Below are 25,633 nucleotides of genomic sequence, written 5' to 3' on the forward strand. Positions count from 1 at the left end.
TATCATATCTTCTACCTGTTGTTGGAGCCTACGACATACAAATACATAATCCAGCGTGCTATAAGAGCTACCGTTTGACCATTTATGTTGCCCAGGATAGTCACTGATAGTTCTGCCGTTGAGCATATCCATGTCCCAGGACTCAAACAAGTATTCCCATGCTCCACCCTCAAGGACTTTTTTATTGTGAACCATAGCTCCCACTTTTTTCAGTTTAGAATTCGGCATTTTACACTCCTGCCCAGTCATGTGGCAGTTAAAGTCTCGAACAACAATTATCCCAGCATCAATATTTATAGACAGCCAATTCGCCAGTAAATCCTGGAGGGAGTCTTGCAATTGTTCACTTAATATCGACCCAGGTGGGTTATATAGGCTCACCAGCAAAAATGATCCCATAGAGTCCTTGCTATCTAGGATCACTTCGACTGCGATCATATTGCTTTCAAGATTGCAGTCAATCTGCCTCGAGCCCAAAGAATTGGTTACTCCTGTAATCAAACTATGAAAGTGGCTTGTTGTGCCTGTGCGGGGATACATATTTCAAAATCACGGTTGTTGTTGTGGAGCCGTGGATACCATACCTGTATCCTTGATGGCCATGGGGACATATCATCACAGGCCCCCAACGTATGAACAAGGCCAAGTGCTGCAATGGATCATGCAGGTTAAACTATATATACACTGAGGCCCACTCAACAGGCGTAGCTGTGTTCCTCCACCAGAGATCAATCGATTTACAAAGAAGTTATCAGTAGTGACTCTGATTCACTCCTGACTACGTCTTCCCTTTCCAGGTGTAAATCAGGGGTAAGTCAAGGGTACACCTGATAATTTCTTTGAGAATGACTATCATCTCCCCAAGGTGAATGCCAAGATCAAGTCATAGTTACAAGCAGTAACTTATTCACGAATCATCTGCAATGTGTTCTGTTTTTTAGTGTATGCCTATTCTGACACATAGCTAGGACAAACTATATATTGAGTGGCAGTAGAAGCCTAGCCTTGAGGTTTGTGAGGGAAAAAGGGGTGCGCTTTAATGGAACATGGAATTCTATATGCAACCGTCTCACACTCAACGGAATAGTACAGTATTATGCCCAAGTAACCATATTGATGCAAAGTGGAAAGCACGGAAACACGTTTAATTTAAAGATTAAAAGGATCTGTGTTTTTTTTTTTTATCTGCAAGACATATATGTTTTACGGAAGTCCGAAAATAGCAGACCGTTCTCCGAATTTTCCAACAGTTTTGCCCCATTCATTTCAGTGTTTACCTTGGCATAAAGCGTTTTCCACGAACGGATATATTGCATTTTAAGTAGCTTTCAAATGTTTTTTGGACATGTGAATCTCCACTCTCCGCGTGCCGTCGCGTGACTGAAAATTAACCGAAAATAGTAGCCTGGCTAAATCAACAGAAAAATGCAAAGTGAGCCGCTAGTTGAAAAGCGTCCGCGTGAAGCTGTGCTCCACACAGCATAGACGACATGGCGTGGAGCATGAACGTGTGTGCGCGCGTGTGCGCGCAGCCAGCACGGTAGGAAAGGCAGGTTATACAGAAGAGACAGAGGGGAGCTTTGTGTCCTAACCCGCCTTCACCTCGCCATCCCCACTATCTCTCAGTCACACGTTATTCCGCACGGGACTATGCAGTGCCTCTTCGCCTCCACCCTCCTCATCACTTGCCTGCAACAGGTAAGGCCTGCTAGCAAGGGTCAATGCTCATCTTCGCCTTGCATTCCTTCCTTATTTATTTAATTGTTAAACGCAGCCTATTTGTACCATTGCGGGACCATTTTGTCTCCTCAGGAGCGGAAGCTGTCTTCGCTTATTCTAGAATAGAGCTGTTTTCATTTAGGCGGACGCCACAGTCGGGATACTCTTTCCTTTGGCTGTATTTTCCCCGTGTTCGTATTGAATTTTAAAGACCGTCGTGTTTTAAATGAATTTAGAAGATTGCGTTTCTTTCAGAGGAGGGAGATCAAAGAGATACTTTTCACATTCCTGAGAGTGGAGGTTTGCAAAAACATCGCCCGCCCGCTTCCCAGATTCCTCACTTGCTGGGCTGGGTCTACTTCTATGTGGGCTGTGTTTTCCGCAAGCTCAATGCCGCCGGTTTTACTCTGCCTAGTTTATGTGTAACGTTTTGAGAGGTAACTGGGATTTGTTTAGTGCCCAGTTTTGTGTGGCTGCCTGAGACGAGGAAGGAAGCTTAAGGCACGGCCCACTCCTACTTCCCGGCAAAACAAGTTTACTGGGACGGATTAGGGTGACATGAGCACCATTCGGCGGTTCTTAGATGCAAATGTAAATTTAGGCTTTTTCTCCTACTTAAATGTTGCAATTTACTGTACTTGGTACTTTTAATGGGAGAACTGTACTTTTAGAATTCACTGTCAATTATACATTTTCCATTAAAGGGTGAACATGTGTTATATATACTTCTTTTTTTATAAAAGCGTGTAGAAAATGCATGTTATGTTTTAAGTTAAGAAAACTGCTGTGGTCAGATATTCTGCTACCGACAGTGCAGCGATACAGACGTGCCATGTTTGGATAAACCGACTGTACCTGGAAGGTCTTTGAGTGCATCTTGTGGGCAGAGTCATGCAAGAGTTTTGAAGCGCGAGGGTCATAAACATCATGGAGTCAGTGTACTTTTTTTTTTACAGACAAGTGAAGGATTTGTATCCTTAATTTGAAGGCCTCCGGAAGCACACTTGCTGCATTCAGGGACCGCTCTAGGGAGGTCAAGGCAATGTCAAAAACGATGTTGGTTTTGCGTCACGCCTCTGTGCTAGCTAAATGCCCCACATTTCACTAACAGGAGGCTGACATTAAAAGCACCCATAATTGACGAATGGGGATTTACTGTAAAACACAGCTAACCTACGTTAATCTCAGTCTCTTGGCGATTGACAATCATGTTATTTAATCATATTTTTTTTTACTTGGCAGAGAGCTTTTTTTTTCAAAACATGAAATCAATTATGAGAACATTTTTACATGCCACACCTCTTTAAGCCAAGAGCTATTACTTTATGCTGACTGAAACCTCAGCGAACCAGCAACACCAGGTCCTGCAGCCCTGAGAGCTAATTAACTTAAATGTTCCAATAACTGCAAATCATTTTACTTCGACTGCTCACAATGTGTGTTCTCTGTCTCTGCTCCCAGAGACTAGCACATCATAAGCCTTTTATGCAAACCCCTTTTGTTCTAAAGGCCCGACATACCGTGAGCACCCCACTCACTCTGCCTCCTACTGAAAGCCCTGAGTCCTGCCTCTGGTCACGGAGGCAGGACTCAGGGAGGGAAGTGTTGCCCACTTCCCATGCAGCTTCATGCACTGTGCTGCTGAAGAAAGTTAGGAGGTAGGGCTGGTGGAAGATGTCAGGGACGATGGGGGCTAATTTCGACATGTTTTTTAGGGGCCCACCTTGCCTTGTGTTCACCAGAAATACCAGGGACAGGAGCAGATCCTGCACCCACTTTGTCTGGTAGACCAGCATCTCCCTGTCTTCGGCCAGCAGCAGTAGGTCATCTAGGTATATGATCGGTCTTATGCCCTTTTCCCGTATTGCTGCTGCCACTGGTTTCATCAGTTTGGTAAAGGCCCAGGGTGCCGATGCAAGCCCGAAGGGCATCGTCTTAAATCGCCAATACTGCTCTTTCCAATGAAAAGCCAGGAAAGTCCTGTACTCTTCCGACACTGGGACCGTCAGGTAAGCGTCTTTTAGGTCAAGCCTCGTCAGCCAGTCTTCTTCCCTGAGGGAGTCTCGGAGCTGGTGAATGCCCTCCATTTTGAAATGGCGGTAGACTACCCAGCCGTTCAGTTCTTTCAGGTTTATCACAGGTTGGACCTTCTCTTTCCTGTGTACTAGGAACATGTTGCTCACGAAACTGTGTGTCCCTGGAAATCTCTCTATGGCTTTCTTTTGCACAAGCTGCGCCAGCTCGTGATCTAACGAGTTCTGCAATGCGCACGCTAGGTGCTGCTGATGTGGCCTGCACACTTGTACTGGCGGCTCTATAAAATCTAGGTTCAGACCTCTCACGGTCTGCAATATCCAAGCATCGCTTGAAAGCTCACGCCAGTTTCCCCAAAACATACCAGTCCTCCCACCCACTGGAGGGTAATGACCCGTTCTCACCTTGTGTGAATCCTTGACCTCAGCTGTTTCCTCTTCCTCTGCGTCCTCTAGGGAAGCGTCCCCTGGCCGGGAAGAAGGAATCTTGTTGTCTGTTCTCCCAGTATTGTGCCCTGGGATTAGGGGGTCTTCTGCCTCCCTGGTTTCGACCAGCCGCACGACCCCTGGAGCGACTGGTCCCTGCAAAAACTCTATTCGAGGAGATTTTTCAGATGGAAGCCTGGGCTTTCTCCAAAGAAGTATATGTACCAACAAATCGGCCCATCTCTTTCCCAAAGGTCTCACCGAAAAGGAGGCCTTGTGCTCCTTCCCCTGCTTCGTACGAAGCAAGGTCGCTGAGCTTGGGATCAATTTTCAGCAGCAAGCCCCTCCTTCTCTCTGAGGCAATGGTGCAGTTGGCGTTTCCTAGTAAGCAGACGGCTTCTCTGTGCCCAGTCTGCTAGCGCGTCGGGGTCTACTTCTTCCCCCGTATCTTTCCCCCTCTCCGCCAGGTCCATGATCTTTGCTAGCGGACCAGCAAAGTCTAGCACTTTTTCTTGGCAACCCTTCCATGACCTGTCGATGCCTTTCCGGGGGTCTTTACTGGTCTTGGACACAAAGGTTAGCATTTTGGGATATAGCTCGGGAGTTTCTGCTACTTTTTCTGGAAGGTCCGGTCTGGGGCATTCCGCTTGAAGGCGCTACATAACTTACTTATCCTGGGCCTTCCTCAATCTTACGGTCATATATTGTGCAACCCTGGGGGATGGTTGCCAGTCTGAAGACCTCAAGTTTCGTATGATGTCTGGGTCGAACATGTCCTCGTGGTCTTCCTCCAGGTGCTTCTCCTGGCGAGTACTCTTTCCCCCGCTGGGCTTGACCTCCTCATCCTCAACTGTCTCTTCCTCGTCGTGGGAGGACAGGTCACCTCCTGTTGGCTCTTCTTCTGAGCCCGGGTCATCTCCTCCACCATTATCTTCCCCTGGAGTGGGGGTTGTGAGGCTTGGCACCGCCAGAAGCTGGAAGTACGCTTCTCTGAGCTTTGCGAAGGTGTTGGCAACCTCCGGGGCCTTTTTTTTCACCCCATGCCTGGGCCCTGGGGGTCATGAGAGGCTTTCCTCTTCCTGGCCCGAGTACTCCCCTTAGACCGCGTTTCAGAAGGTTCGGAGGCTCTGTCCTTATGGTGCTATCTTTGGGTTGGTTTAGCATTGCCTTGAGGTTCTCCACAGCCTTTCTTGCAGGAGTCTTACCCCTTGAGCCACAGCATTGACTAGAGAATTCCCCAGCACCTCCTTGAAGGTGGCAGCAAGATCCAATGACTGCTCCCCTTCACTCCATTCAAATTGCAACATTTTGGGAGGCTGCTGTGTGCCTGGGTACCTGATACAGGTTTCTGAGCACGCCCCTCTTCTTCAGTCAGATGCTCCCAATGATGGATTCAAAAGATCCACTCACTGATCAATAATCACTCTTTTTAAATTTAAATTTTTTATTAGTGGCTGCACCGGACTAGATCTTGTTTTTAATGCTTGTGATAGGCAATATACATGAAAACTGCCCTCAGGTGGGGGCCTGTGGTTCCTGAGGGGTTGCTTCCTTCTGTCTGTGTGGACACAAGAGCTTCTCTGCTCTCGAGATCGTGCTGCTTAATGTCCACTTTATTGCAGCGTTCCGCAAGCTGGCGGCGTTGTAAAGCATTATTTATATGAATGCCCGCCGCAATGTCACTTGGAACTCCCGTGATCTGATCTATTCTTGTAGCGGGGAGTAATCGCCTGCCGGTTCGGGCTTCTCCTTCACTCCGTGTCGTAGTAGCAATGCGACGCAGAAGCTTCGTGCTCTGATCTCTGGCCCGCCTCCACGAAGGTGGGGGCCGGAGTGTTCTGAGGCTTCCTCTGCGTCACCGAGTGTTCAGAAGACTCCACGGTGCCTGGCAAACCCCTGGAGTGCCGTTCATGCGGGGCGGGTGCGGCGCGGAGCCACCATCCATATTAGAATGCTACTGTGATTAGCAAAGCAATTGATACCAAAATGGGTGCTCAAAATATATTACGCGCTTACAAAATCATTTGTGTTAACTATTAACTGCATTCTATGTGCTAAAATCTATATTCTTGGCAATTTTCCTGCTTTCTACTTATGTTATCACTGAGCATACATTTTTAATCTGCTAAACCATTTCACTCATGTGCATATATAAGGAGGTGAGAGAAAAGGTACTTATCTGTTTGAAGAGCAGTAAAAGAAGAGGAGGAGCTCAGGGACACTCAGCAAGGAGACATATGGACTACAGAGACTATGGAGATTGTTGTATAAAGAAGGAAAAGTCACTTTGGACATTTTACAATGTTTTTGATATTGGTTGTTGAAACTGCTGAGGAGTAGTAATAAAAGAAGTTGAAGCATAATGCTCGCCTCCAGTCATGTCATAAAATCTGCAGCGTTTCTTTCCCACTGGTCTGTACACCAGTCACATTCCATATTCCAGTAGGGCAAGCATCCATCTTTCGATCTTGGCAGGCGGTTTTGATGACGAGCCTGCCATAATCGGAATAAGGGGTTTGTGGTCGATGACTACAGTTACTGGTCTTCCCAGAACGTATAAATGGAAGTGTTAGCATCCCCAAAGAACCGCAAGAGCCTCTTGCTCAGTTTGAGAGTATCGTTGCTCCATCACCGCTGTGAGGGCCTCCTTGACCTCGTCAAACGCAGCCTGTTCCAGCGAGTCACACTGTGTCTTTCTTCATCAGATTCCTTAGCGGCTCTGGCCGGGTAGCAAGTATGAATCAGCCACAATATGTCACCATCCCCAGGAAGTTGGGTACTTCTGACACTCAGCCTCATCACGAGTTTGGCGGTATTCCGGCAGATTTTCAGTCTAGCCCTATTTGCGCTAATGCCATGCTGCCTGGCGGAAAGTATGCCAGATCACGAGTCTGCATACACTCGCACAGGGACATGGTGTTAACGCAGATATCGCTTGGCGTAAAAATTGGCCAGGAACCCGTAAATCCATCGCACATTGTGCTACTGCCGAGCCGCGGCGCTAATAGCGCGCACTAATACAGCGTGAAAAGCGTCACCGCCGGAAAGGGGATATAAAGCAGTGGCCATCTTAGAAGTCACTATCTACTGAAAATCACAGCCCCTGTAATCCATCCACCCCTGCAAACATCGCAAAATGTCTCAGGAACGCACCAGGGGCAAGTCTGCCCTGGACAGGGTGAAGAAACCAAAATTCAACGACCAGGAACTAGCCATACTGGTGGAGGAAGCAGTGGCCCATCAGGAAGAGCTGCATGGTGCACTGCAGTGCAAGACAAGTGGCCAGCATTGAGCGCAGATATGGAGGGAAATCAGCCAGAGGGTGTCTACAGTGGGCCACATGGCCAGGGATGGTGAGGACTGCCGCAAGCACCTCAATGACTTGCAGGTCAGAGTACGTGGCCTACTCTCCCAGCACAGGAGTGCAAGCATGGCAACTGGAGGAGGGCCAGCACCACCACCACCCAAGCTCACCTCCTGGGAGGAGCAGATGACAACACTCATTGATATGGGCACCATTGAGGGAGTCGGAGTAGCAGAGGCTGGCACCGGTACCCAGGAGGCTGCAGGTGAGACCCCCCTAAAAATGCATGAACCTGTAAGGGCCACGCCTCCAGACTTTGAGTGAATGTATGTGCATGCAATGTTCGTGAGGCACCGCAGCCACCCCTATCTGACCCCTTGAACCACCGTACCGTAGCGTCCCTAATCCCCTGAGTACATACACTGCATCAACACAAGGACAGAGGAAAGACATCCATGGCCATGGCACAGCAACGTGACTTGTGGGTGTGCATGAAACCCCCTCCAGCAATATGTGTGCCGTGCATCCCCAGCAGACATCTGAAGATGTCACACCAACATGTCCAAGCAGTGTCCCCACAAGTACCACGTCCCAACAATCACAACATGGGGAGTAACCAAAATGCAATGGCGAAGCATGATTGAAACTGTGTACAAACCCACTGTAAGGCATAATATGTATGATACAAATCTAAGCTGCCCTCAACTCATACAACACCCTATGTACCCCACAGGTACGCAGCGCTCATCACAGGCTGAGGATGAGGCAACCACATCCAGCTGCCCAATCCGGTGTGCATCTACCAGCAACACCACCCCACAAAGGGGCCGGGCATAAAAAACACGACGCTGGACACAGCCAACGTCACCCCACCGTAGTCCAACCAGACGATTGCAGCATCCACAGGGACGTAAGGCGACAGCGCCTCATTCCACGGAAGCCACCAAGGGCACCATGCCGTGGAGGGAGCCACAAATGTGTCTGACTCAGATGAAGGCCACACACCCACAGCAGCACAATGCACTAAACTGCTATTGTCACCTGGCCACAGTGTCACACAAGAGTTGGCCACGCCCTAGGGTAGCCCAGAGCATGCACCCACACCACATGTACGTGTGCTTCAGGCCGCACACCTCAGCCAGATGTGGACACACCATTATATGGCTCCCAAAAGGAAAGTCACTCCAACTGTAGCAGCCCCAACAGAGGTGGCAACATGTCCCCAATCAGCCCCCCTCCGAACCCACGCTGTGTTGTTAGTCCGATCCCCAGCACACTTCCAAGACCCTTGGTCACGGGAGGAGCAGTGATGGGGTTGCTGGAACTGATGGAGGCCCGACAACGGCGCATTGAGGAAATGTCAACGGAACACACACACCACATAAAGGCAATCAGCAGTGCAATAAGGGATGCTGCAAAGACCATGGCACGAGACAATGCACGGACCCGTAGGGTCATGGAGGGCTGCAAGGTGGCCCTGACAGGTTTTGGTCAGAGGATACGGGAGCTGTGCAAGGTCCAATCCACACATGCCAAGTAGATGCGGGAGGCAAACAATCTGCTCCGCCAGCAGCTGCAGGTATCCGGAGCAATACCATCTGCCTCATCCACGCCCACTGAGGGATCCCTGGAGGCACCACCCAGGCGACGTTCCCTGCCAACTCTCACCCGCTGTTCACCGGAGGGACCCAGCCGTGGAAAGCGGTCACATCCATCTTAGGTCCACATGTCACAGTTGTGCAGAGCCATGGGCACAGGGATACAATAGCACTATGTAGGGGTGTGCTGAGGGGGATCGTGTGACTGGGAGTTTACAGGGGGGTGGGGGATTGTGTGATGGGGAGTTTAAGGGGGGTGGGTGATTGTGAGATGGGGAGTTTACAGGGGAGTGGGGGATCGTGTGATGGGTGTGCTGAGGGGGTTGGGGATCATGTGATGGGTAGTTTACAGGGGCGTGGGGGATCGTGTGATGGAGAGTTTACAGTGGGGTGGGGGATCGTGTGATGGGGAGTACACAGTGGGGTGGGAGGATCGTGTGATGGGGAGTTCACAGGGACGTGGGGGTTTGTTAAAAATGACAATAAATCCCTTTCAAAATTCATACATAGCATGGACATTCATGATTGAGTTGAAGTGCTCTTTATTCTACAAGTGCTATGTGTCAAGTGTTTCAATGCAGTGGGTCAAAAATTATTGTCAATCAAGGTCTGTCTGGCCAATCTCCCCTCCCTCACTGCATCCCTGTGTGCATGTGGCATGGCTTCGGCCACATTTTCATCATCACTCCCATCCCCAGGTGGCAGCGGCACATGGCGACAGCAAATGTTGTGCAGCATGGCACAGGTAAGTATGATTTTGACAACTTTATCAGGTGCATACATCAGTGCCCCTCCTGTACGGTCTAGGCACCGGAATCGTGCCTTCAGCAGTCCAAATGCCCTTTGCACACGGATGCGTGTACGCCTATGGGTAATGTTGTATGCCAGCTCAGCTGGAGTGTGTGGATGACGCACAGGAGTCATAAACCATGTGCACTGCGGGTATACAGAATCACCTGCAAGGGAGAAAATGTGTACATTAGGGCTAGGTTGGTTAAGTGGGTGTACAAGGCTCGGTCATCAGTGACATTGGCAGCACAATCAGGTATGCATTGTGAAGGTTCCCGCTATCCCAGTGACATGTTGACATACATCCTTCACCTTCTGAGTTATGCATGGCCCGAGGTTTATATACAGCAGTTTATCAATTGATATGTGGATCCCTTTGTGTGTCACCCTCATGTTGTACACGCACGCTCATTCCTATTGGGTTACTTTCATTGTGGGGTGTGTTGGGCAAGGTGCAACATTCAATCAATGGCCCAATTACTGCATGCACAACCCCAGTGTGGAAATGCCCCTGTACTCTGTCCATTATCACTGGATGTGGGCAGCCTTATATCTGCATGTTCAGGCAACAAACTTGTTAGGGCATGTGTTGTGGCATTCCCTATGGCTGGTGTTGCGTTTGCTACTTGGCACAGTCATGTACATTTGGCCAGGCATGTGATTGCCCAATCAGGAGTCAGTATCTCAGGGATGGTCATGACTCCAACTACTCCTGTATGGTGGGCCTTGTGAATGTGCCTGCATTAGGACTCTATTGGCATGATTGTCTGGTGGCCAGGGTGGGATGTCCCTTCTGTGTCAGGGTGCGGTGCAGCACTGCAGCACACACAAGATGCTTAGTGGTAGTTGTGCTTCCATGTGTGACTGTGCTTTCACAGGTCTGTGACATTCAGACTGTTTTCTGCTGTGTTGAACATGTGCAAGGTTTCACTTGTTAGGCACAGACATGGTAATGTTGCAGTGCTGCCTGTGTCTCATGCTGGCATGCAGGGATTCCCTGTGCATGCCCCCCGTCCAGCAGATGCAATTTGGCATGCATTTGAGGCTAGTTTTGTACTCACCCTACATCCATGTGTTTTGGCCTCAGTGCCTCTCCATGTAGGCTGGCAGGGTACTGTTGCGGGCGCAGCAGTGGGTGAAGGTTAGGTCAGGGCTACATGTCATCTGCATGTTCATTGATGATAATTCTTATGGTTCCCGTAAGCTGCCTCATGTTGCCGGGGGGCTACTAGAACTACGTGTGTGCAGTCCAGGGCTGCTATGACGTTTGGGACTTGGGCAATGGTATAGAACTGGCCCTTGAGCTGGTCCTGTGCCTGTGTGGCTGGCAATGCAATGTGCTCATTCACATGGAGCGGCAGTGTACCTGTCCCAGCACGGTTCTGAAGGTGGACGGGGCCATGCCGTGCATCATGCCAACGGTGTGTTGGTAGCTGCCAGTCCCCAGGAACTGTAGTACCGACACAAGCTTGACAAGTGGGGACACAGCAGTGGTGATGGCTATATGGCTGCTTATGTCTGCCTGGATTGTGTCCAACAACTGCGTGATGGTTGCCCTGTCCAGCCTGTACGCAGTCACCAGCTGACCTTCAGTCAGGGCCCAGGATGTTGGCCTGAGCCTGGGGATGGCTGGCCGCCTTGCTGGTGCTGGTCTCCTCCTCCTTTTCCTCATCCCCAATTCCCCCTGTGCTCCCAGGGCCCTGGGCTGGTTAGCAGGCCTCTGTGTTCCAGGCGCAGCATGTAGATGTCACCCTCAAGGCTCCCGGCACCAAATGGCAGCATGCTGTTGGGTAGGGTGTGTTGTGCATGGGTGGGTCCTTTGTAGGCCTCTGATTTACATTGGTTTCACCTGGGCACTTTTTGCTGTCTCCCCCCTGCCCCTGCTGGTGTAATGGTTTTGGGGAGGGTGTGTTGTGCATGGGTGGGTCCTTTGTAGGCCTCTGATTTGCATTGGTTTCCCCTGGGCACTTGCTGCTGTCTCCTGTGTACTTTTACCTCCAGCATTTGGCTAGAGGTATTTTCGGCAGATTTTCCACCGGTTTTCTGGCGCCAATAGCACCTAGGCCAGACTCGTGATGGCTCTGTAATAGCGCAAATGAGTGCCGGTGCTATTACAGCTGGCGCTATTACAGGTGGCTGTACTTACGCCGGATGTAATAGCACCAGCAGTATTTGTACCTGTGATCCGGCGGAGCGGTATTGGCAGCGCTAATACTCTTACCGCCGGATTTAAGGGTTAACGCCCAACTCGTGATGAGGCCCATTGTCTCTGGAGGTTTGGCCACTTTAATGTCTATCACCTTCCCTGGGTCTGGCGACACACCCCCTTCTTAGAAAACAAACCCAAAGAACTCACATTTATCTTTATGTAAAGTAAGCCTTAGCGATTTTAACCTTTTCAGAGTCTGGACCAGTCGCCCCATGTGTTCCACTTCCAAGCTCGCAAACATGAGGATGTCGTCACTAATGTTCAGGACACCATCCAGATATGCCAAGATGATGTTTTGAAACCCCTCTGCTGCAGGCGATACCCCAAAACTGAGCCGCTTATAGCGATATAGCCCTCTGTGTGTGGTGAACGTGTTAATGTACCTTGACTCAGGATGAAGTACGACCTGATGATAGCCTGCCCTTAGGTCAAGTTTAGAGAAAAATGTGGCCCCCTGAAGCTCTGCAATAATGTCATCAATGGTGGGAGTTAGGTGTCGTTGCCTTTTGGATGGCTTTGTTTGGCAAACACATGTCTACACAAATCCAGACAGAGTCTTGACAGCTTGGGTTCCCTTGCCACCACAATTGGAGACACCAACAGTGTTGGGCCCTCCACATTCTCAGTAATGTCCAGCTGAATCAACTTATACAGCTCCTTGTCCACTTGTTCTCTCAGATGGAATGGGATTCTCCTGTGTTTGAGGTCCCTAGGCGAATCGAGTTGTCAATGTGGAGTCTAACAGGTTCGCCCACTAGTTTCCCAATACCAACTGTTAGGCAGAATCATATGCAGTACCCTTTGGGAACACCACACACAATTAAGACTACAAGTGACAGTACAAATTCACCTTTGATACAAGCCTGTACTGCACAGTAAAGCGGTAGTGATGGCTGAGCAGCCAGACTTATCTCAAGAGTAAAGTGAGCAGTATCAATAGTTACACAAAGGACAGCAATTACTATGATTCAAACAAACACTGACTCAGGGTTTCTGAGTAAAAGAATATACATTTATTTACACATCAGTTATAAAACATTTCACTATTATCAAGCAGTTAAAAAGGGGGTGTGGCCTACACGCATGGAGTAAGGACGTGCTTCTCTCGCTCTCCCGTCCAGATTCTGAAGACAATCCTACGGACATATGGTTTGATCATCAAATTCACATAAAAATCAGATGTCTGCATATAACAACGGATTTGGCATACCCCGGTGGTATTTCTGATACAAATCGGAGCACGCTGCACAAGGAACGGAGCCCCTGATCACGATCGCCGCGGAGAACCAAGATGGCGGCCGCCACAGAGCGCTGACCCGAGGAAGGAGGTGGAGCCGGGTGCGGACTCGGGAGACCACCTGAAATCCTGAGCCACTACCCGGCACTGACATACCTGCTTCCCTGACACCCTCCCTCGCTGGGATACTCTTCCGCCATCGGAGCTGGCTGCCTAGCGCCACCAACGAAGTGACCCAGAGAGAAGAGTCACCCGCGTACGCAACCGCAGGCTGGACATATCTCCAGCGGGCGGCCTGCCTGCAGCCCGGACACTGCTCACCGCGTCCGCTTCGAGCCCCACATACCTCGGCTATGGAAGCTCACACACCCACCGTCGCCGCAATTGCGGAGCATCAGTGCTCCTTTGGGGGCACAATCAGACTGTCACGGGAGACTCCTCACAAATGGTGGGCCCCCAGGAATATCGTGAACGGTGGAACCAGTGGGGCTCCCAGACTCTCGCACTACACCCTGCCGCTCCTGGGTGAGACCTGCCCCCTGTGACTAGAAACACTGATGGGGCCAGCAATAAGCTGCAGCCTACTTGCAAGCAAAGAGGGGCAGCCCAGGGAGCTACACCTAGTGAAACAACACAAACCTGTCGGCCGGTGGCACATGTTAAACTAAGTAAGCATTGAGTGCCCAGGAAGGCACTCACCGGGCGTCTCTGCTGAAGTAGGGGGGTGGCCACTAACCTGAGCTGGGCCCGGGGCTCGCCTGATCCACCACGCCCATATCACGCTGCTAAACCACAGCACCAGCCCCAATGCCAGAAGCTAACCCAGGAACACCCAAAGAGGAGGTGGCCACCTTTAACCAGCTAGCTCACCTGACTCCCGCAGGGCCCCCTCAGCGACTCGAGGTCACTCTTCCGGGGAACAGACCGGCTCTGAGATCTTTGAGCCCCCTGATACCGCCGAGGTTGACGGGGACGGTATCGCACTGCAGATACCCCGGCAACGAACTGCACCGCACCCGGACCACTTTTGCCCCCTTGACATCTCTCATCATGGGCGCCCCCAGACGCCCGACGCCTACTCCCTGGCACAGTAAAGTGAATCCTTTGTTACAACTGGAGAACACAAGCCACCACAGACCAGGACCCTACTCGGAACCCAAACGACACAAGGCTTAACCCCACCCCGCTGGTCAGCAAGCGCATCACACGCAGTCATGGGGCCTCTAAAGCGAAAACTAAGCCCACATTAATGGACTCACTCCTCGCAGCCAAACCCAAGGAAATGGGCCCAAAGCACAAAGTGACCAGCCCTTAGTCACCAGCACCAGAAGAAACCAACAGAGACGACCTATTACTCGAGGCCATCAATGGGCTGCGGTCCTTCATAAACACTAAAATTGAAGAGGTAAAGTAGGATGTGTTGTTGATGCGCCAAGATTTACGCAACCTTGCAGACCGAGTAACCACCACTGAATCGGCTCAGCAAGAGACGACCGAGGTGCTAAAAGAAATGCAAACCAGATTTCTAGACCTTGAGAGACGCAACAAGTTCCTGGAGGAGAGGGCGGAAGACGCAGAGGGGCACTCCAGACGCAATAATGTGCGCCTTCTCTGCATCCCGGAAGGGATGGAGGGCTCTAATCCCACCTGCTCTATAGAAACCCTCATACAACAAGAAATTGGAGTCTCCCATCTCTCGCAGGGATTTGCAGTCGAAAGAGCCCACCGGTCTCTGCAAAAAAAAGCTACCACCAGGATTTCACCCATGCCCAATGATTGCCCGAATCCTGAACTTTCAAGACAGGGAAATCATTTTACGCTTCTCACGTGAAGGCGGAGAAATCAAGAGGGACAATGCCAGAATCGCCATATACTCAGACTATACACCCACAGTACAAAAGGCGAGGAACTCCTTTGTCGCAATGAAAGCTCGGCTGAGACAGCTGGTAATCAAATATATGCTAATGTACCCCTCGAGACTTAAAATAATCCACAAAGGAAGAGCAATTTTTCTGGAGTCACCAGCGGCGGGCATTATGTGGCTAGAATACAACAACATGGCTGACAAAGTAGATGCCACTCCATAACGTACACACAGCCACCATGAGGCGAGATCACCTGAAGGCGAAACGACATAGTCACCAAATCACGACTAGCTTTATGGGCGGGAGCCAGCCAAGCTGTTATTCGAACCTGAGGCACCCCACACGAATGGACGGGCAGCAGTACCCCACTGCCGCTTCACACCCGCTCAAGATGACCCGGATGGGCCAGGAAGGAGCGGGGGCACCCGAGCACTGCTCCGACAGGGTAAAAGCTGGGTGCAGTTGGTCCTGTTGGACAAGTTCTGTTTTTTCTAATTTTGATTTAAGTTCTAAATGCTTCAGAGTCTTCACCGCAACTGCCATAAGAGAACAGAGGTCGAGTCACGGACAGGCAGAAGTAAATCTGGACATCCATGGCAGCTGACATTAAAGTACTAACTTGGAACGTTGGAGGGATGGGCACCTACATCCGGAGGAACAGAATCAGATCCTTTCTTAGGAGAAAACACATCTCCATCGCGCTGCTTCAAGAGACCCACCTTACCGCCGAGATGGACTCAAAAATACCCGACTGGTGGGGTGGACAGGGCTATGGAGCAACATACTCCAAGTATATGAGGGGAGTACACACATGGATAAGCAGCTCGATACCCTTCAAACTCCTCACTATGGACTCCGACCCGGAGGGCAGATACCTCATACTTCGAGGATGCATGGAGCAAAGTGAAATCTGCCTAGTCAACACATACCTCCCCAATTGCGGAACTTCTTCGTACCTTGTCAAATTAAAGCTGAAGCTAGCCCCCTACAGAGATTGCTTTTTCATCTGGGGCGGCGACTTTAACTGTGTTCGAGACTTAGCCCTTGACAGATCCGCTCTTCCAACTCATCTGGCCTGCCTCCACCCTGCAGAAAGTCATACATGTCCTGGACCTATCGGAGATGTGGTGGGACCTGCTTCCGAAACGGTAGGGAGTTTTCTTACTACTCATCCCCGCACGAGATACACACACGTATAGACTATCTACCGATAGACAAGGCTCTTTTGCCCCAGGTGGAATCCGCTTCCTATCTGGGTAGAACCATATCCGACCACTCCCCCCTCCTATTGGTATGGAAATTAAAACGTCCCAGACCACTCATACCAATGTGGCGGATGCCAACAGAAGCACTGACGGATGGAGCGTTCAGGGAAGAGCTCCGGGACAAAATAATTGACTATATGGAAGTTAATGTGGGAAACGTTGACAAATGGTGTACCATCTGGGAGACCCTGAAGGTAGTGTAAGGGGAGAGGTAATAGCTAGCACAGGTGGAATAAGGAAAATACTAAGTGAGGGTCTGGAGGCGGGCGAGGAGAAGATAAGACAGTTGGAGGCTAAGATTGATAAATCCAAGGAATTGGAATCAGAAATCACGGCAGTCAGGAGGGAGTGACAGGAAGCCTGGGCCAGATTAACTAAATTCGACTATATGGCCAAATCGACTAGAACAAACTCAGAAGGGGACAAACCCGGCAGACTGCTTTCTTCGCTATGCAAGAAAGAACACCCAAGACAGACAATTGTTGAGATCATGGACCAAGCTGGCGAGGTACACACCACCCAATCGGAGATAAATAACACATTCCGAACCTTCTACTCCCACCTACGAGTCAATCATATCCCGAGAGGATATATTTAACACGCTTGAAGAGATCGGACTCCCCACGCTGGACGACGTCCAGAGAGACATGCTCAACGGGGAACTCACAGTCGAAGATATACAAGAGGCAATTAAAACAGTTGCTACATGTAAAACCCCAGGGACCGATGGGCTGCCCCCAGAATTCTACAAGCCATATACCGCCGAGCTTGCCCCGACCCTGCTTAAGGTCTTTAAGGAATCCTTTGAGTCGGGAATATTATCAAAAAGCATGAAAGAACCTCTGGTGATCCCTATCCTCAAACCCGGGAAATTAGCGACAGAGTGTGGATCATATAGGCCCATTGCCATCCTTAACTACGACATAAAAATACATACGACAATTCTGGCCAAAAGACTATCGAGAGTTATTGGGGTCTTGGTGCACCGAGATCAACATGGGTTTGTGCCAGGCCGCAACACGACGGCAAACCTTTGCCGATTACAGCACATTGTAGCACAAATGCTGGCTCTCAGGAATCATTTGCAGTAGTCTCCCTCGATGCTATTAAGGCATTCGACTCCATATACTGGGAGTGGCTCCTTGCCTCCTTGGAACCATTTGGTCTGGGCGAATACTTCATCCGCTGGATCGAGATCCTATACAAAAAACTGGGAGAATGGTGTCGGCACTATGGGATATACAACGAGGCACCAGACAAGGATGCCCTCTGTCTCCTATGCTGTACATCCTAGGTATAGAGCCACTGGCAATATCCTTCAGGAAACAATTTTTCGATGCTGGGATAGACATCGGGGGAAGATTTCACATGATCTTGCTTTACGCAGATGACGTTTACTCTACCTGAGGGACCCACAACTTAACATCCCCACCATCCTACACGTCCTAAAGAACTTTGCTAAAGTGTCTGGGATCTCCTTCAACCCGGATAAGTCATGTATATTCCCACTTGCGGGCTTGGTTGGGATCAAGGAGGCAGACCTCCCTGATGTCGAGATAAGATGGGTACCACATACGTTTAAATACCTGGGCATCAACATCTGACACACACCCGAACAGAAACATGGGGGAAACACTTTGCTAGCGGTGCAGAGGCTCAAGAAGTCTACCAAGTTTTGGTCCAGGTTACCTTTGTCAATGATGAGCCGAGTGGCCATCACCAAAATGATAGTGCTCCCCCGCTTTTTGTACTTCTTCCAAAACATTCACTATTACATTTCAGCCTCCTTCCGGTTACTGGGCACACTGCTGAGGGAACTAATATGGGGTGAAACCAGTCATAGGCTCGCTCTGGGCACACTGATGCTACTGTACAGGGTGGGCAGAGTCCAATTACCAGACCCAGAAAGGTACTACCTGGCAGCCCAGCTCAACTATATCGCAAAATGGCTCTTTGACGAGTCCACCTCAGAGTCCGACCTCCTCGGTCACTTGATTTCCCCTCTGCGCCTCAAAGAAATCCTCTGGGTCCGCTGGGAGAGTCCAGGAGAGACGCCTCTCCTTATACAATTGGGCCGGAAAGTATGGGACAGAACATTGAAGTTGCTGAAGATTAAGAAACCGTATTCCCCAGAAACGCCAATGACCGCCGATGTCTGCTCAAGCAGAACAGAGCTGGCCCTCACGAGATTATGGGAAAGATATCTGGGGCGACGCTTATGAGGAGAACACCTTCAGGGAGTTTGAGTCCATGGAAACGAAAGAGGGTTTACCCAGAGGTCAATACCTGAGGTACCGGCAAATTAGAGAAAAGGCAAAATTGCTATGGGGGGAATGGCCAGACGAACCCGAACCGAACCCGACTCTCACCCTAATGCATAACCTAGAAGACGGCTGGAAACCAACCTCCAGGTTATATGCCCAGTTCAACGATAGACCCAACCCTAGAAGTGACACCCTGAAGAACTCATGGGAAACGGATCTGGGAATAAACATAACTGATAAAGAGTGGGAAAGAATCCTACAGTTCCCCAGAGAAGTGTCAAGAAACATGAGGTTTAGGCTAGTTCAACTAAATGTCCTGTATAGAACATACATGACCCCCATCAGAGTGGCCAAATTCAACAAGTCTGTGACCCACCTATGCCCCTGGTACAACTCAGATGAGGCCGGGCTTGCTCGATATGAATGGACACCGAATGAATGCCTGTTGGGGTCCTATCCACAAATAGGAAAAATCAGACACATCGTGAAATTTATGGACATGGCCTGTGTGTTGGCCAAAAGAGCCATTGCAATGGCATGGAAAACTCTGAGGGGCCCCCTACACACCACTTTGTATAAAGACTTCGAACACTGGTCTGAGGTGGAAACCATAATCTGGGGAGAGGGCATGGCCAGGACAGGGGCCGAACAAAGCATGCCCTTCGAAGCCTGGAAATCCTTGATATGGGACATGTTCCACCGGTTGACAAAAACCCCCCCGTGAGAAACTGAGCTCCACTATCGGGTCTCCTTTAAACTAACAGTATCACATCATCAGGGTTTGGAGGCCCGGTCCCGACCATTGGTCTCACATCTCCTTGACATTATGACTAAATTCGCCCTGTCCCGGAAGTGACTCCAGCACCTAAGAAGAAGGCGCTAGTTGCCGAAGACTCTTATTGTTTGTTTACAAGTTATTATTGTTGTAACTTGTTATTTGGTTTATTGATTCATGTTTATAAGCACACTGAATGCTACTACTAAATGCCAATAAAAATACTTTAAAATGAAAAATCAAGCAGTTGAAAAATCACAATCTTAATACACTACACCACACCCAATAGATTCTGGACAAGTTAAGCTCAAAATGAAGTGTGAGCAAAATGGCACTCCAGAAATTTAAAAGGGAGGGAAAGACAAAGCTATTCAAAAGTTGAGCAGCACCAACAGGTAAGTAAGCAGGGCCATCTAGAAAAAGGAACTACAGTGAGGAAATCAAATCAAGAGGCCTAAGCCACAGTCAATGGACCAAAGTATTTGCAGAGGAACACACAGTTCAGGGCAGTTTGCAGTTAAGCCTTTGCCAAGAGTTCAGAAGGAATTTGGTCGGATGAAAAGTTACTTTAAAGAATAGAGAAGGACAAGCCCTTGGATTGGCGAAAGATTTCAAACACTTTCACTGCGGTTGGACGGAACAAACAACCGGGTTAGCACAGTACCTTCAGAGCAGAAGAATGCTGTAGATGAGGCAGACGTTCTTGGCAGGTCCTGCAGGCTCACGGTTCCTGAAGCGACTGTCTGACTGACAAGAAGGAGGAAGACTGGAGAGTCCTACACTGCCCAGGGAAGAAATCAGCAGCAGAGCAAAGCGACAAATAAAAAGTGCACTCCTTAAAACCCAAGCAGGGTCCGATCCTCCTGGCTATCCGGTTCACTGTAGCTGTGTGTACAGCAAATTCGACCAGAGGAGGGAGGCCTGGCTTCCAGTTTGGCGAACTGGTTGTTCCCACCAGCTCAAGGGGAGAAGATTCCTTACAGATCTTCCCTGTCGTCGAAGTTTGGAGATTCGGACCCTCAGCAGGGCTTCACCGGGAGGTTCAGTCGTGGTAGAGGTCCTCTTGTGTCAGCTTCTCTTCGGTTCTCTCAATCCAGTGGCGACTCTGCCTTCTCAGTCCCAGAGTCCTGCTTTTTATACAGTTTTCCCTCATTCACACAGCCTGGCTGTCAATCACACAGCAGGGTGGCTGTCCCGGCCGCACAGTCACCACAGCCAATCACACAGAGTGCGACATGGGTCTCCAAGGAAACCCTGTGCAGGGTGTCACAAACCCCTCCTTCACATCCTGTGCCCCCCAGACATGTGCAGAAGCCCGCCAAAGGTCGGCGAGCAAAGGAACCAACCCTGGTTTGGCGCGCAGAGTAAAACACGAGAAAGACATTTACAAAAAGAAATGGTGAATAAACCCAGCCGGAACCAAATAAAAGTATTTGTGGTCGAGCGGGTTTGAGTTTGAGGCTACTAAGACAGCCTAAAACAATACCAAGGCTATTTAAAATAACAGAGGTAGGAAACATAGGGTAGATACCATTGCCACCAGCCAAATCTTAATGAAAAAGGAACTAAATAATGTTCCATGAGAAACAGACAAAAAGGGATAACTATTAACCCTTTCCAGAACTCTATGTAAAATAGTTTGTACTGGGTCTGTGGATTTAAAAAGACTAATAAAGTCAATGGCAACTTTACATGTTCCGGGAGACAGTAGTCAGTCCCAGAAAATGGAGTTTAAAGTGGGAAGTCTGAGAAAGATAACCCTGTGTCACTGCACTGAAGGTGCTGTGTAATACACAGTAAAAGGATGATGCATATGGAGTAGGTGAGGCCCCACATTCTATGAACACAAAAATGTTAAACATACACAGCAAAACACATGTAAGAGTGGGAAAAAAGGCTCACACTCTTACCAGGTGAAAAAAATAAATCCTAAAAATACAGAAAAGCTGCTGAGAGACTCAGTAGGTAGGGGAAATTAGCAATTCTGGAGAATTCTCCCTAACACTCGCCCCCCACAGACTAAGGGACAGGAGGATTTAATCCACTCCTGGATGAATCTGGTTGGTTATAAACATCCTAGAGAGACCATCAGCATTTTGGTGGTGACATCCTGACCTGTGCTCAATGGTGAAATCAACCCCTTGCAGACAGATTGACCACCATAGAAGTTTTGGGTTCTCCCCTTTCATTTGCATTAACCATCTCAAGGGTTGGTGGTCTGTTTGAATCCCAAAAGTAGATCCATACAAGTATGGTCTAAACCTCTTCAAAGACCACGCAATGGCAAAACATTCACGCTCTATGGTTGCCCACCTTGTTTCTGGTATCTTCAGTTTCCTACTGATGAAGCAAATGGGGTGCTCCCTACCTTTCTCATCCAGTTGACTAAGGACTGCACCTATACCTGTATTGGATGCATCTGTCTGCGCAATGAAGGGTTGGTGATAATCAGGAGATCTTAGGACTGGAGCTTGACAAAGGGCTTTCTTCAGGCTTTCAAAGACTTGAGTGCACTCCTCATTCCATCTAACCTTTTTAGGGAATTTTGGAGAAGAGATCACATTCAAGGGAGAAGCTATGGACCCATAGTTCTCTATGAAATTCCTGTAGCACCCAGTGAGACCTAGGAAGGCTCTCACTTGGGTTTGAGTAGTAGGGGTGGCACAGTTTTGTACAGCTTGTACTTTGCTAGGCAATGGCCTTATTTCACCTCCTCCTACCTCATAACCAAGTTAGACCACTTTGCTCTGACTAATTTGACATTTGCTTGCCTTTATGGTCAGATGGGCCTGCTCAAGAGCCTGCAAAACATATCCTAAGTGATCAACGTGTTCTTTCCAAGTAGGGCTGAACACTGCAATGTCATGCAAGTATGCCATGCATAAGTCCTCCATCCCATTCAGAACTTGATTGACCATCCTTTGAAATGTAGCAGGTGCATTCTTTAATCCAAAAGGCATAACCTTGAACTGGTAGAGGCCTGCTGGGGTTGAGAATGCAGTTTTCCCCTTGGCATGGTCTGTCTGGGCTATTTGCCAATAGCCTGACATCAGATCAAATGTACTGAGGTACTTGGCTGCACCAAGTTTGTCCACCAGTTCATCTGTCCTTGGCAAAGGATGGGCATCAGTCTTGGTGACTCCATTTAGAGCTCTATAGTCCACACAAAATCTCAACTCATTGGATCCTGCCTTTGGTACTAGAACAACTAGACTAGACCATGGACTTGTAGAGGGCTCTATAAACCTGAGATCAAGTATCTTGTTGACCTCTCCTTTAATGTGGGTTCTCGCATGTTCTGACATTCTGTAACCTTTGCTTTTCACAGGTAAACAGTCACCAGTGAGAATATCATGTTGGCCCCAAGGGGTCAGGCCTGGTGAAAGTAAAAACAGGGAGGCAAACTGATTTAACATAATTTTGCACTACTCCTGTTGTTCAGATGTCAGTTGAGAAGAGAGATTGACTCCTTCTATGTTCTCATCTAAAGGTTGGCCTCTGAGGAGATCAGGTAGAGGTTCACTCTCTTCCTCCTCTTGAGCTGAAGCTAGAATCAAAGCTCCCACTTCTGGTCTCGAGACATATGCCTTCAAACGGTTGGTGTGAAAGAATCTGGGAGCCTCCTTAGGTCTGCCTACGTCCACCAAATAGTTCACCTCTCCAAGTTTGCCCACAACCTTGAAGGGTCCTATCCATTTGTCCTGAAAGGCCCTCTGCCTTGTTGCCACCATAACTAATACAAGCTGGTCTTGAGTAAACTCAACCATGCTGGCCTTCTGGTCATGCCAATGTTTGACCAGATTCTGACCTGCTTTTAAGTTATCATTAGCTTCTGCCATCGTGTGTGACATTCTCATCCGGAGACCTATCACATAGTCAGTCACTCTGACTGTCTTGGGTGAAGGAGCACTCTCCAGCCCTTCCTTAATCAGGGCGAAGGAGCTTCTGACTGGATGGCCATAGAGAAGTTCAAAGGGACTGTAACCAACTCCCTCCTGAAGGACTTCTCTATAAGAAAAGAGAAGGCATGGCAGTAGAAGGTCCCACTTTCTTTTAAGGCGTTCCTCTAAAGCACCTATCATGCTCTTCAAAGTACGATTAAACCTCTCTACCAGTCCATTTGTCTGTGGATGGTAGGCTGTAGAGTACTTGTAAGTGATACTACAGTTTTTCCACATGCTTGCATGTAGTGGGACATAAAATCGGATCCCCTGTCGGATATCACTTCCTTCGGAAATCCTACTCTGGTAAAAATACCAGGTAGAGCCTTAGCCACAGCCTGAGCCGTAACAGTCCTCATAGGTATGGCTTCAGGGTACCTAGTAGCATGGTCCACTACAACCAGGATAAACCTGTTCCCTGAAGATGTTGGAGGGTCAAGGTGACCAACAATGTTGATGCCCACCCTCTCGAAAGGAACTCCCACCACTGGGAGAGGCAACAGGGGTGCCACCTTCTTGGCTCCACTCTTACCATAGGTTTGGCAAGTGTGACAGCTCCTACAGAATTTGTCAACTTCTGAACCCATCTTAGGCCAGTAGAAGTATAAGGAGAGCCTTTCCTTGGTCTTTTTGAAACTCAAATGGCCAGCCAAATGTATCTCATGGGCCAACTGTCAGAACTGGAGTCTGTTTGCTAGGGCCAATACAGTTTTTTGCAGTCCCCAGGCATAGACTCAGTCGGTTCACTGTAGAAGAGGCTATCTTCCCAGTGCAACCTATGCTTCCCAGGCTCTTGCCCATCAAGCTAAGAAGCTGCCTGTAGGAAAAGACCTTTGAGAGTAGGACACTCTCTTTGTCCTTTGCTGAAGTCTGCCCTGTTGAGTCGACCTTCTGCCAGTAAAGACTGCAGCTCAGGATGGTCAACAGGGTCGAGCTCTCCAACTAAAACAATGGGCCTCATTACGAGGTGGGCGGTAAGGGATTATCGGCAGCAGTAAGGACACGGGTGCCGGTAATCCCTTACCGCCCTAATACGAGTTCCCTTTGCGGGTCCTCCCTTAATGCCTGGTTTTTCCGGGCGTTAAGGACAGGATGCGCAAAGGGACTTTAGAGCTAATAACGGTACCTCAATTTGCGGTACCATTATTAGCGCCTTCCCCATTCCCAGTGAGCCCATGGGGGCTCATTGGGAATGGGGAAGGGCCCTGGTGAATGGGGAATTACCGGTCCCGCCAACCTTGGAATGAACCGGTTATTGGTCCATTCACCAGGGTGGAGTCGGTAAGGTTTTGGAGGCAGCCATGGTGCTAATAGCGCCATGGTTACCTCCAACCTCGTAATGAGGCCCAATGTCTTCTTCCAGATCTGACTCTTCAGAAACTGGATCAACCACACAGGGTTTTACCTCACACTCTGCCTCAGCAGGTGGAGGAGTCACAGGTCTTGGGTTCCCCCTTTGCCTCTTTCTTTCCAGAAATAGCAGTGAGCAACTCCTGTGGAGTGGGTGTGATAGTTTCCTCTATCAACTCCTCTGGACAGTCTCTCAAGGTCCTCTCCCGTGCAGGCCTAATGAGATCCTGTCTCCTTTTACTGGGAAGCCTGGGGGTACTGGACACAACTCCAAGAGTTTTCAGGTCATTACCCAACAGGACTCTCCCAGGCACTTCACTCTGCACACTAACAGGTATCTTGACAGTCATATCATTACACTGGATGAGAGCTGGTAACTGGGGAAGCATTTGCACAGGCCCTCCAGGTAACTTAGTTAGGCGTTTGGGTACCTTAGCAACATACTCCACCTTTAAAAATGATTCATCAACCACTGTTATGCTGGCTCCAGTGCCTCGGATGGCAGGAGTCTCCTGGCCATTCACAAGAACACTATCTTTATAATGCTCTTTAGTATTATCTGAGATGGAATTATAGACATCTAAATTTTGTTGTTCCTGCAAGCCCAGGGACACTAAAGAAACACTGGCTGAGACTCTCATGGGTTCATCAGCCAATAGGTGAAAGTTTCCATTTGCCATAGGTACTTCTTCCTCTGGGGAGAAGGCTAAGGAGACAGTGTGGACCTCTGTAGGTTTACCCTTACATCTGGGATCCCCTTTCACATGGTCAGTTGACCCACAAACATAACATTTCCCAAATGTCTTGATGAATGGGGGTAAATTCTGACCTCCATCTGGTTTGGGTCCAGTTGGTGCA

The 25,633-nt window shown here is 49.2% G+C and overlaps 1 protein-coding gene across 1 annotated transcript in view; it reads left to right on the forward strand.

The window, feature by feature from the left end:
• The first annotated feature begins 1,497 nt into the window (after nucleotides 1-1,497).
• The window catches only part of CCN6 (cellular communication network factor 6), a 245,756-nt gene continuing 221,620 nt past the window's right edge, over nucleotides 1,498-25,633 (forward strand). The window contains exon 1 of the mRNA XM_069607851.1: nucleotides 1,498-1,698. Within this exon, the coding sequence (XP_069463952.1) occupies nucleotides 1,651-1,698 (48 nt within the window). The 5' untranslated portion in view covers nucleotides 1,498-1,650. The remainder of the gene's footprint in view (nucleotides 1,699-25,633) is intronic.

This window comes from Ambystoma mexicanum, chromosome 4q, assembly GCF_040938575.1.
Source record: "Ambystoma mexicanum isolate Mex_15411 chromosome 4q, UKY_AmexF1_1, whole genome shotgun sequence".
In the NCBI taxonomy this organism is placed as follows: Eukaryota; Metazoa; Chordata; class Amphibia; order Caudata; family Ambystomatidae; genus Ambystoma; species Ambystoma mexicanum.